Below are 12,424 nucleotides of genomic sequence, written 5' to 3' on the forward strand. Positions count from 1 at the left end.
GCAGCCAGCCCCCGGGCACACTTGACTTTTCGGACGCAGGTTTGCTGGGCCCTCGATGCAGGGCGGCTCCATGGCACGAGCGACTGCTCTCCCAACGCGGCTGGGAGGAGGGTGCGGGACGACCGCCTCCGTGGTTGCAACCAGGGGGGATGGCTGATGAGCTCTACATCGAGTGGCCTCACAAATATGCACGAGTTCACGTGACGAGCTGGCTTTGCGCTTGTTTGATTGATAAGTCATGGCTGAAAGTACTGATAACTGATTTGGTGTGAGAGAAAAATACTGTTTGTTGACTGAAAAAGTACGATTTATAAGTCAAACAAATCCAAACGAACAGAGAGCTTATGGTTAGTGGTTTATTGGACGACGTGGCCCGATCCACCTGTACGCTTTTTTATGCATAATTCCTCGAGCGTCCGGTTTTCGGTTTAGTGGGTGAGAGACCCGCTAACATTCGTATTGGACAATTCACGTGATGGGCCGGCTCGATCCTATAGCTAGCGGGTTATTGAATGATGTGGCCTGATCCATGGACCCACCTTTTTATGTAGGATTCCTACATTATTTTATTATAGAGAAGATTCATAAGGTGCAGTGGAGCCTGTTGAAGCCGATGATGAGCTTTTAGGACATCCGCAATGGCTTAATTCATAAGCTAGCTCTAAATATTTTTTCATATTTAATAGAAGAGAAAGAAATGCTAACTCTTGATCAAGAGTTACGGTCATATGTATATTCCAAGAATACGTGGGAGTGTAATGCGGGTCTAATCATGCTATGAACCATTAGTAAAGTTAACATTATTGAGGAGGTTGACTTCAACGGAGTATCTATATGTGAGACCCATGAGTATCCTCTCTCCTAAAGACTTATTTATAGAAATAGTTTATTTTTAGGTTTTTTTGTTAGAGAAGATAAAAATAGGTATTAAATTTTTTTTATCTGTAGCGCTAAATGAAGTTATTTTGCGACGTTGTCGGAGATAGTTGCAAGCTAGGAGGGCGGTTGGGGCGGGCAACCGGGCAAGGGCCAAAATGGCGGCTCTCGCGCTTCGAGGTGATGCGACCTGGCGTCCTGGCCTGGGCTGTTTGTTTGAGGCAAGTGGCGAGAGCGGCGGTGGGCGGTGCCGAGTGGCCGCCGCAGCACCGTTGCAGCAGGCCAAAACCGGTCCACTTTTACTGCTGCTCGTCTAGTGCAGTGCAAAGCAAAACCAGCAGCGCAGTGACCAGTGAGTGACCCCCCCCCCCAACTTTCCTCCCCCGCCCGTTTCCCTCTCTGCCGCCGCCGCACAAGAAGGTAGCCCCTGCCTGCGGCATGGCGACGCTCTCCCTCGCGGCCTCCTCCGCGGCCCGGCGCCCGGCACTGCTGCCGCCGAGGCTGCTGGCGGCGAGGGCGATGGCGACGTCGCTCTTCGGCCACGTCGAGCCGGCGCCCAAGGACCCCATCCTCGGCGTCACCGAGGCTTTCCTCGCCGACCCCTTGCCCGACAAAGTCAACGTCGGCGTCGTACGTAATCTGCTCCGCTCCGCGAACCTCTGATCTTCTCTTCTCTTCTCCCCCCGCGGTTGATCGCTGGCTGTCGTGCGGAATCTTGCTTTCTAGCTTTGTCCTCCGTTCCTGAATCCTGATGAACGGGACGGGTGCTCTTCTGCCGCAGGGCGCCTACCGGGACGACAACGGCCAGCCCGTCGTGCTCAGCTGCGTGCGCGAGGCCGAGCGCCGGATCGCGGGCAACCTCAACATGTGAGACATCTCCCCTCCTCCTTCGCGACAGGTCCCCCTGCATTGCTTTCTTCTCCCCATTTCCATGCGATCCGGCGAAAATGACATCTTTGGAATGATGCTGCGTGTTGCTCGATCCATCCACCGCGTAGCTTGGCTTCAGCTTACTTATTAGTATTAGATTTTTGCACTGCCCCGCTTCCCCCCTTACCGTGAAATTGATTTTTGCTCATCCTAGGCATGCTAATGCTAAGCAGTCTTCAGGTTTAGTAATGTAAGGATGCCGTGGGTTCTGACCATTATATCCGCTAAATTTGCAATTCAGGGAGTACCTTCCGATGGGAGGCAGTATCAAGATGATTGAAGAGTCACTGAAGCTGGCGTACGGAGAGGATTCTGGCTTCATCAAAGATAAGAGGATAGCAGCGGTGCAGGCTCTTTCAGGCACTGGTGCCTGCCGGCTCTTTGCTGATTTCCAGAAGCGTTTTTTGCCTGATTCGCAGATCTACATACCAACACCAACGTGGTCCAAGTGAGTTGACACCTTGCTGTGACACCAAATGTTATTTTGTTTACTTCACAGGAAAAAAAAGAAGGAATGAGGTAGTAGGGCTATGGAGATGAGTGTGCACTGCACTCCCTTGCAATTCGTTTGGCGAAGAGTTGATCTCAACTTATGTTTACCTGCTATGTACCTATGGACCATGGTAGCCAACTAGCCATCCAGGATTCTTTACAGAGTTAACATTGACCTTTCATTGTGACTTTATATTGGCTTATAATGTGGGGACTTCTCCAGCCATCACAATATTTGGAGGGATGCTCAAGTGCCACAGAAGACATTCACATACTACCATCCAGAGTCAAGAGGGCTTGATTTTTCAGGATTGATGAATGACATCAAGGTGGTTCATTTCTTTAACATTTTAACACGTTCAATATTGTTTCTTTTTGTTCTTCCATTCTTGCTGCTTCCCGTATGTATTAAGCTTTTTATGGATTCATTCTTAAATCTCGTGTCCTACCAGCTACAAATTTAGCTCCGCTTGTTACTTTGGTAGCAATTTGTATTCTCCATTGTGCATTTATAGTTCTCTTGGTACAATACAGATACCCAGTCAGTTTAAATTTGGAAATGGAACCCTGAGAGACTATTTTCTGCTCAGTGAATCCGTTCTGTTCTGCTGAGTGCTGAGAATGTCTGAAATTCCTTTTGTTTATGTTTTTTCTGTCATCTGCAGAATGCTCCAGACGGTTCATTCTTTTTGCTTCATGCATGTGCTCATAATCCTACTGGTGTAGATCCTACAGAGGAACAATGGAGAGAAATATCCCATCAGTTCAAGGTAAGGGGAACTGAACTGGGGAACAGAAAAGTTACAGCATTTCCTGTGAACTCCTACAAGCCACACCTATCAAATTTCACTCTTGTTCCTCTATAGGTGAAGAAACATTTTCCATTCTTTGACATGGCATACCAAGGGTTTGCCAGTGGTGATCCAGAGAGAGATGCCAAGGCAATCCGAATTTTCCTTGAAGATGGACACCAAATTGGATGTGCTCAGTCATACGCAAAGAATATGGGACTTTATGGACAGAGAGCAGGATGCCTGAGGTATTTAGTTGACCAGTGCCTTAGCTATTGTTTACATATAGCATTGTCACCTGCTGTACTTCTTAGTATACCGACATGCGTGATTTTTTGAAATGACATGTGGCTAGTTCTCTAATATAACAGCTGTTGGATTTCTTAGTATTCTTCATTGGGGTTTTCTATGCTTCTGAGAGAAAGAGTTGTTGGATTTCTTACGATATAGAGCATTCTAAAGAAAGGGGGAAGGGGGGGGGCAGACTTAGACTTAATGAAAGACTTGTTTTTTTTCCAATTTGAGTGCACCTTATTGCATTCTCTCTGTAGCTAAGTGGATGATATTTAATATAATTGGTGCTCCATTGTTTAAACTTTTGGTCAAATAGTGTCTATTGTGTGATTACTTTTAGTTTTTAGATAATGGTAGTACACTAATCACTATAATGTGTGCTTGTTACCAATATTGCAGTATTCTGTGTGAGGATGAGATGCAAGCAGTTGCTGTCAAGAGCCAACTGCAACAGATCGCGAGACCAATGTACAGCAACCCACCTGTTCATGGTGCACTGGTTGTTTCTATAATCCTCAATGATCCAGAATTGAAGGGTTTATGGTTAAAAGAAGTCAAGGTAAATTGTGAATCCTACATAAGTACTTAATGTGCTTAAATGGCTAGATGGTTAAATCTATTGTTAGTGAATACAGAAGAATTTTATCAACACCCTACTGATTGTTTCAGGGTATGGCTGATCGTATCATTGGCATGCGGAAGGCACTTAAGGAAAATCTTGAAAAGCTAGGTTCACCTTTGTCATGGGATCATATCACTAATCAGGTAATACAACTATGAGAAATCACTTCCATGTTTCTGAAATCTGAATATAGTTATTGATATTTAGAGTAACATGTATATTCTCCAGTTTACAACAGTGACCCGCAGCTGGTTATCCCAAGGCTGAGGTTATCTGGTTTGTATCATAATGTCGTTGGAGTTCAGTTTGGTGCGTGGTTTGGATTAGTAAATAAAAAAAATACAAGGCCCTTTGAGCTGGCCAACCTTGGGACTAACAGTTGGGAATAGATAATGACAAACAAGGGCATCTAGTGTCTTTTTTACTTAATGCTTTGAGCACAGATAAGTCTGAGATACACCCCTTTGATCATTGATTTTTATAGTGACATCTAGCAGAATGTGTGGCAATTGTGATGATATGTAAGTATTTTTTTTAGAATGAAGAGGAATCCATTACTGCTATTTTCATGAAGCAAAAATTGTTCATTCATATTAGCTATCAAAATGTTTAGTTCGATATTCTAGGAAAGAAGTACAATGGAAGGACTATATCCAAACTTTTGAAGTTCCAAACGAAGAGCCGGTACATCAGCCAATCATATTTTGAACTAACCAGGACCAATCTCATCATGTGTTTCTGAATTTGCTGATACCTTTACTGGATAGCAATAGATCTCCTTGCAACATGTCTTTTCCCGTGCCACTGCATTTTGTTTCAGTACCCTTTTTTATTAGGTCAGACTCAATTTACGGCTTGTGTGGCCGTGGTGAATTTGTATCTGAATAAAGGGTACGTGTCTTTGTATAGATCGGAATGTTCTGCTACAGTGGGATGACACCTGAACAAGTTGACCGCTTAACAAATGAATACCACATTTACATGACACGCAATGGGAGGATAAGGTACACTTCCTGATTTTTTTTTTTTTTTTACATCACGTTGATTCATTGATCTGTTTCTTCATACCTTCCGAAGAATGAATCTAACTTCATTCCCGTGCCAATTTCAGCATGGCTGGTGTAACAACAGGAAATGTTGCTTACTTGGCAAATGCGATTCATGAGGTTACCAAACCAAACTGAGTTACGGTCCCTACCTTTGGCCGATGAAATGGGGCTTTGAAGTGCCTTTTTTTTTCTTTCCTGACATAATAACATGGTGGTCCTGGAGAAATAAGTTCAGCCTACTGGTCCCACATGCATGGAGACCATTTCGTAACACATTCTCTCTATCTATTCTGGGATGAGCCATGATTCCACTACAACCATCAGACATTCATGCTCCCATCCCTCTATCTTTGTTTCGCTAGCAGCCTCACCTCACTGCTGCTGAGGAATGGAAGAGATTGTACCAAGTCCATAATGGTCAAGATTCCACACAGAAGGGTCCCTGGAGAAATAAGTTCAGCCTGCTGGTCCCACATGCATGGAGACCCAGAGATGTAAAACTTCAGTTTTGAGAGCTACATGCTGATCCTGTTCCTTCTATTTTCTGTCTCCCGGTCTTGTCATGACAATTGTTACACCAGCTGCAAAAGGCTATATAGCATAATGTAAAAACTTCAGTTTTGAGAGCTATATACAGATCCTGTTTCTTCTAGTTTCTGTTTTCTGGTCTTGTCATGACAATTGTTTCACCAGCTTCAGAAGGCTGTAGCATAATGTAAAACTTCAGTTTTGAGAGCTATATACGATCCTGTTTCTTCTAGTTTCTGTTTTCCGGTCTTGTCATGACAATTGTTTCACCAGCTGCAAGGCTGTAGCATAATGTAAAACTTCAGTTTTGAGAGCTGCATACTGATCCTGTTTCTTCTACTTTCTGTTTTCCGGTCTTTCATGACAATCGTTACACCAGCTGCAAAAGGCTGTAGCATAATTTATAGTGCGAAATTTAAGAACTGATTTGTCCAGCGTTTCAGTTGTTTTGAAGATTAGAGTCGTAAATTAAGGCGTGCCTGCTAAGCGAATCTGCATTTTTCGTTATGCTATTGACAACCTTCATATTTAGTCGAAACATTTAAATTAGCATTGATTGGGTGGGGCATGCTTGGGGCTGTAGAACATCGACCAAGCGAGGCTCAAATCAAATCATTAAAACTCTGCACATATATCAATAAAAAAACTAAATTAGCTTTGGTTGGGGTGAACATTTAAATTCTGCTCAGATCAATCCAAAATTTTAATTTTGGTTAGCTTTTTTTTTACAACAGTTATCTTTGATTGGGGTGCAATTTTGCTCATTTCACATATCAGTCATCAAATATTTACATTAGCTTTGGATGGGGTGAACATTTAAACTCTGCTCAGATCAATCAAAAGTTTTATTTAGCTTTGGTTGGGGTGCGCCAGGCTTGGGCTGTAGTGCAACGCCCAAGCGACACTCGAGAGGCCCAGTAGCAAGCTACTGTTGCAACCTCTCCGCCACAAAAAATAAATTTAATATCGAAGTGGGCGCATGGCCCACATATCAGATATTAAACTGATAAGAACAGATACTACACTTGATCTTAGCCAAAAGGCCGAGAAAGGTATGAACACCAACCGGGCACCCTCGCCTTCTTTTGTAGAGCGCCTCGCGCCCCTCCGCGGCTCAGCAGGCGATGTGGGACTAACAGCTGCGCCGCCTCTACTCGCCCCGCGGTCTGGAGCTCCCCCGTGGGCGCGGCGCGCTTGTTTGGGCCCAATGCTAATTTCCCGTTTGCGGCTGACATGTTCAGCCCTCCTATGCCGGCCCAGGTTTGTAGTCTCATGGGCCGTTGCTGTAAAAGGGCCCATGCGTGACGAACTGAGGGTGCATGTCGCAAGCAGACTGTCTCTCACGGTCACGGCCTCCTATACTGCTTTTTTTTCTTTCTCAGAAAAAAAAAAAGGAGAGCTTGCCTCAAGAAGACAGCAGTACAGCACTATGAACTGAGGTCAAGTTAGGCCCCGTTTAGATCCGAAAATTTTTTGATTTTGGGTACTGTAGCACTTTCGTTTATATTTGTTAATTAGTGTCTAATTATGGACTAATTAGGTTTAAAAGTTTCGTCTCGCGATTTCTCACCCAACTGTACAATTAGTTTTTTTTTTCGTCTACATTTAGTACTCCATGCATGTGCCGCAAGATTCGATGTGATAGATACTGCGTAAAAATTTTTGGGTTTTAGGAGGAACTAAACGGGGCCTTACTGCAACTGGCAATGAGAACTTAGAACTGACGTATTTGTATAGAGTGCACAATTTTTCCAGCAATTTTCTGGTGGAAATATTACCAAATTGTGGATTGAAAACTCTGTAGATCTCAACGTAGCTAAAATTGTTTATACCTATCACAGTGAAAGTGTTTGTTGGAGAAATTAAACCACCTCCATGAATATTTCGAACATGTCACGGCACGATGACCGGCTTATGGGTGGCAGATGCAATGTAAAAACAAAGCTAGGGGGTAAAACTATAGCTTTGAACTTGATGGATCATGCGACAAAATAACCATCATGGCCACCCCAGCTCCATGTTCAAAATGATCTGTACGGTGCTTCAACACCCAACAAACTCTTTCCAAGTAGAACTACATCCAGGATATACATGTTTTGTACAATTTTACCGTTTTTCTGTTTCTTTTCGCTCCAACCAGACCGACAGCAGCTGTCATCTGGGACCAGATAGCTCAATTGGCTCTATTATGAAGGACGACGAATCATGTGGGTCCTCGTGTCTTATAGAGAAACTGTAAGGTACGCCATTAGGAAGAGGTTCCCTATTCAACTCAGCGCTGCTTTCCGCCAGCGTGACGTTAGCTTCAAGAGCGTGCAGAACTTCTGACATCTTAGGCCGCAGTATAGGGTTCGTCTGTGTACATTGGATGATCACATCGACTGAACATTCCAGCTCGAGAATATCAAATGAATCTCTGAGATCCCTGTCGACCAGCTTATCCAGTTTCTTTTCCTCCTTTAGCTCCCTAACCTGAAGAGGAACACAGGTGTCAAATCTGTGCAGCGTGGGGTTGAAATACAGTAAATAGTACGTAAATAAGTGCACAGAAGTTTACCCAATCTAGAATCATGCCTTTCTGAGACTGGCCATGTCCATTGCTCAAGGTTTTAGGACCAGTAATCAGTTCCAACAGGAGAATACCAAACCCATAAACATCAGTCTTCTCTGAGGACTGTCCAGTTGAGAGATACTCAGGAGCAATATGCCCAATAGTGCCCCGAACTGCAGTAGTAACATGTGATTCCTGACGGTCAAGAAGTTTTGCCAATCCAAAATCCCCAACGATTGCTTCAAAACTTTGATCAAGCAATATGTTTGCAGCTTTGACATCCCTGTGAATGATCTTAGGATTGCATTGTTCATGAAGGTAGAGTAACCCCCTGGCAGCGCCAAGAGCAATCCGCATGCGTTTACTCCAATCAAGAGATGGTTTTCCATTACGGTAATCTGAAAATTGCAACCCCATATATTACAAAGTGATAAGGATATATAAACAGATGATATGACCGTGGCAAAGAACCAACCAAAACACATAGTATTAGGCAAAATATTTACAAGGAATGCGAAGGACTTGCACAGAATGCCAATTGTAGACTTAAATAACATTGAAATGTTGTAGACAATTGAGTTACCTCTCAAGCGGTCAGCAACACTGCCATTTGGCATGTATGGATATACAAGCAACCGTTCTTTCGAGGTCATGCAAAATCCATACAGACGCAAGAGATTCCTGTGCACAGCGAGGCCAATCAACTCAACTTCTGTTTGAAATTGGACTTCACCGGTAACATCAGGATCTTTCAATCTCTTCACTGCCACTAAAGTTCCATTTCTCAAACAGCCTTTATACACAATGCCAAAACCTCCTTGACCTAATATATTCTTCGAATTAAAATTGTCCGTTGCACTTTGCAGGTCATGAAATGAGAAATGCTTCACGTGACCCAATTCAAATTCTAGATCTTGATCTACAAACAAACAAAAACGTCAAATCATGTATATTTAACCTGTAAAGAGAGCATACTACATAGGCTTGGATAATTACCAGCAGAAGCAAAAGGCAAGCGCCATCCGCGGCTTTTAGAGTTTCCACCCTGGACGCTTGCTGTGAGCCATTATTCAGAAGAAGACTGGAAGGAGAAAACGAAGAAAAAAATCACAGAACAACAAATGAACACAAGTGTATTCCCTCTACTTCGCCTTGCCTCCAAATTTATAACCGCAGGGGACCTCTATAATGGGCTCATCGAGTTACGCGCGAGATTAGGGGGCATGTGTTCACACCAAAATTTGTTACTCCCTCCGTCCTAAAAAGAATGCAATTCTCGCTTCCCGGGGAGTCAAGGGATTTCAACTTTAACCAAAATTACACAGAAAATACTAACATTTATAATCCAAAATAAATATCAATAGATTAATGACAGAATATATTTTCATAATAAGTCTTTTTTGGGGACGGAGGTAGTAAGATGCACAAGAAGCCCAAAACTCAGAGAAGCGTGCATGAGTGCCGAATGTCATCCCAACTTCCAACACCGTCCCTAGCATTTGTTAATCCAAGAACCATTGTATACCTCGTCTTCCCTGATACGTGTTCCCTAGTTCACGCATCTTAATTGCACTGAGTTTGGGTGCATCTTCAAGGTGAGTGTTAAATGTCCCAACTTCCAACACCATCCCACCACTTGTTACGCCGGGAACTATCGTATACCTCGTCCTCCCTGATGCGTGCTCCCTAGATCACGCATCTTAAACTGCATTGAGTTTAGGTGCATCTTCAAGGTTGGCCTATTTAAGTCGAGTCTGGGTGCACTAAGTCTCTCGCCCCTCCCCTTCCCTCCTCTCCCTCCAAGTCCCTTAGCATTAGACTGAGTGAGAGAGCAGCAACTCCTTTCGTCCACCATGGTTCATGGTGTACTTCAGCGGCTCCGCCGTTGCTGAGAGAAGGCTTTCAAGATCGGGTTCTGCAGCGGCCTACTGGTGGTCGTTCGTCTTGGGTGTTAGAGGAAGTACCGCGAAGAGATGGGGAAGAACAATACCATCTTCGGTGCCCTGGGTCGCCTGATGACAGGGTGGCTAGGCTCGTTGATGGTCGGCGTGCGGGAGACTTCCAGGTTAGAATATCTATAGGAAATGCTGGAGGGCGGAGGGTGCCTTGATATTGTCAGGAAACCTTTTGAGCCCACAGATCTCGACCAGGGATCTCTCGACGTCGTGGCATACGTTCCTCCTCGACGTTGACGAAGACGGCGCGGGCAAGGCTCCTTGCGGGGTTCCTCATCCTCTCGGATGTAGAGGGAGTTCCATGAGGTGGTTCTTCCCCAAGCTTCTTCCAGGCGTCATCCCTTCTTGTGGCGAAGATTTGGAGGCGCGGTGACGGTTAGTTACGCCTTCATCCGGCTTTTACGCTTCATGAGATGTCTATCGCTCGGTGCGGGGATAAACCTACGGTCATCGCTAAAATTTGGCTTATGTTGATTTGTTGTGAGAAAAATATTGTTCGTTTGCTGAAAAGTACTACTGAAGTAGTATTGAAGAACAGAGCCAAGGTTTTTGTCATCATACTGTAGTTGTTGATAGATCCTTGTTATTGTACGTCTAGTGAATGAAAAGTGTAACAGAGTTAATCGAAAAAATGTCTTTTGTTGATTTTGAACACTGTTACCTCACTGTGATGTTGGTGGGGTGTTGGTTTGTATGTGCAAACCGCCATATGGTACGGCTTTGTAATCACGTCCATTGTTATTGTAGAGATCAGTACCTTTATTATGCAACATTAGCTGACGAACTTTATCATGTTAGCGTCCATTGTTATTGTAAAAAGAACGCTGTGTGTTCAGTAAGCTACTAAAGCCTAGCTGAATTACAATGTACAATTATGTCAACGTCGAATATAAGCATCGCTGAAAAAACTGTATCACCACCGCTATTCGTCGTTAGGTGCTAACATCTTCTTGCTGTAACCTACAAAAATAATGTTCATAATATTTTGTTCCTTTCCAACGTTCAGTTTTTGTATGACACGCCCATCGTTAGGTGCTACGTACCATCTTCTTTAAGACCCAATCACCACCGCCAGTACCCTTCATCGCCGATATTGTCAAAATTTGCAAGCCAGCGTGAGACTCCCGCGCGTTTTTAGAATTTTTGGCTCATTTGTAGTTAGCTTACAAAGACAGCTACCCACCTAGCCACCACCCTGTCCGTCTCCACCTCAAGTGTTGTTATTCCTCACCTACTCATCAGGCGTGTAAACCGCCACTCACCGTAGACAAGCTAGTGCTCCGCACCGGTATGCCTCACCGGCATACCCGCACAGATCCACCGGTGATCCAGGCTGATACTCATCACCGCCGTGGCCGCTCGAGCTCACTGCCGCAAGATCCAAAGACAAGGGTAATGCTTTCTTGCACTTCCCTTATCTATGTTTCTTGGCTTTTTATTCCCCTCTTATCTCATCTGAGTACGAATCAAGCTTCCATCTGATCATTAAGAAGCTCATGAGCACATCCCTCGTAGGTGCTCCTACTCTAATTCAGGTGAAAGCGATGCCAGCTTCCATTGCTGACCCTGCTCCACCACATCCTAGTCAAGATGGAGGAGGAGGCCACCAACAGGAGGAATGAAGTAGACATCCTCATAGATGATGTCTTGGTCCTTATCCTCCACCACCTCACCGCTCGCACCTTGTGCAGCTGCAAGTGTGTATCGCTCCTGGTACCGCCTCATCTCCGAATCTGAGCACCATAAGGAGCTGCCCCAGTTTGTCGCCGGATTCATGTATGGCAACTAGAAAGACAAACGCCGATTCACCAGCTTCATCGGTGAATATCCCTCCTTTTCCTTCTTGCCCTTCCCCGTTCAGGATTTAGTCATCTCAGATTGCTGCAGAGGCCTCTTCCTCTGCTAGTGCGTTGGGCTTTGCTATATTGTCTGCAATCCGGTAACTAGAAAATTAGTGGTACTGCCGCATAGCAACCTTTGTTATGGTTCAGCTCGCTTGGGGCTCAATCCCACAATCTCCTCGCACTTCCATGTGGTAGAACTGTGGGTAAGGTCGCCTAGGGTGTTAGTTGTCAGCATCTACTCATCCAAAATTGAAGCATGGATGTGTAAAGAATCTGAATAGGGAGAGGATATTCTAGTATGCAAATTTTCAGGAACTGTGTTTCTTAATGGCTTTATGCACATGCTGGAGGTGTCCCACATAATTGCTGTTGATATAGAGGGAAAGACATGGAGGAAAATTCTTAGGCTACCAGGTCATGCAATGTCCATCCATGGAGATCAGGGTTAGTTGTGTCTATGTACTGCTTATATTTTCAATACTTCTGACCTTT

General features: G+C 44.4%; 2 protein-coding genes and 1 non-coding gene across 5 annotated transcripts; 1 reads left to right on the forward strand and 2 right to left on the reverse strand.

The window, feature by feature from the left end:
• Positions 1-1,089: 1,089 nt before the first annotated feature.
• On the forward strand, positions 1,090-5,874 carry LOC136471518 (aspartate aminotransferase, mitochondrial-like). Of its 3 annotated transcripts, XM_066469247.1 has the most exons (11): positions 1,091-1,506; positions 1,658-1,743; positions 2,048-2,254; positions 2,522-2,627; positions 2,964-3,068; positions 3,165-3,337; positions 3,783-3,942; positions 4,053-4,148; positions 4,915-5,009; positions 5,117-5,189; positions 5,420-5,874. In XM_066469247.1, the coding sequence occupies exons 1-10, from the start codon at positions 1,315-1,317 to the stop codon at positions 5,187-5,189; spliced, it is 1,293 nt and encodes a 430-aa protein (XP_066325344.1). In that variant the 5' UTR covers positions 1,091-1,314; the 3' UTR covers positions 5,420-5,874. The 3 variants fall into 3 exon arrangements, with proteins under 3 accessions (XP_066325345.1, XP_066325344.1, XP_066325343.1); XM_066469246.1 differs by lacking the exon at positions 5,420-5,874 and having other exon boundaries at positions 1,093-1,506; positions 5,117-5,311; XM_066469248.1 differs by lacking the exons at positions 4,915-5,009; positions 5,117-5,189; positions 5,420-5,874 and adding an exon at positions 4,244-4,907 and having other exon boundaries at positions 1,090-1,506.
• Positions 5,875-6,441: 567 nt separating this feature from the next.
• Positions 6,442-6,638, reverse strand: LOC136478654 (U2 spliceosomal RNA). The gene has a single exon (XR_010764373.1). It is a non-coding gene; the product is annotated as a U2 spliceosomal RNA (small nuclear RNA).
• A 923-nt stretch (positions 6,639-7,561) lies between these two features.
• On the reverse strand, positions 7,562-8,922 carry LOC136471519 (probable LRR receptor-like serine/threonine-protein kinase At5g45780). The gene is made up of 3 exons (XM_066469249.1): positions 8,717-8,922; positions 8,140-8,531; positions 7,562-8,054 (listed from the first exon to the last, which is right to left on the reverse strand). Exons 1-3 carry the CDS (start codon positions 8,784-8,786, stop codon positions 7,737-7,739), a joined length of 780 nt encoding a protein of 259 aa, XP_066325346.1. The 5' UTR covers positions 8,787-8,922; the 3' UTR covers positions 7,562-7,736.
• Positions 8,923-12,424: the final 3,502 nt, after the last annotated feature.

This window comes from Miscanthus floridulus, chromosome 8 (genome assembly GCF_019320115.1).
Source record: "Miscanthus floridulus cultivar M001 chromosome 8, ASM1932011v1, whole genome shotgun sequence".
Lineage (NCBI taxonomy): Eukaryota > Viridiplantae > Streptophyta > Magnoliopsida > Poales > Poaceae > Miscanthus > Miscanthus floridulus.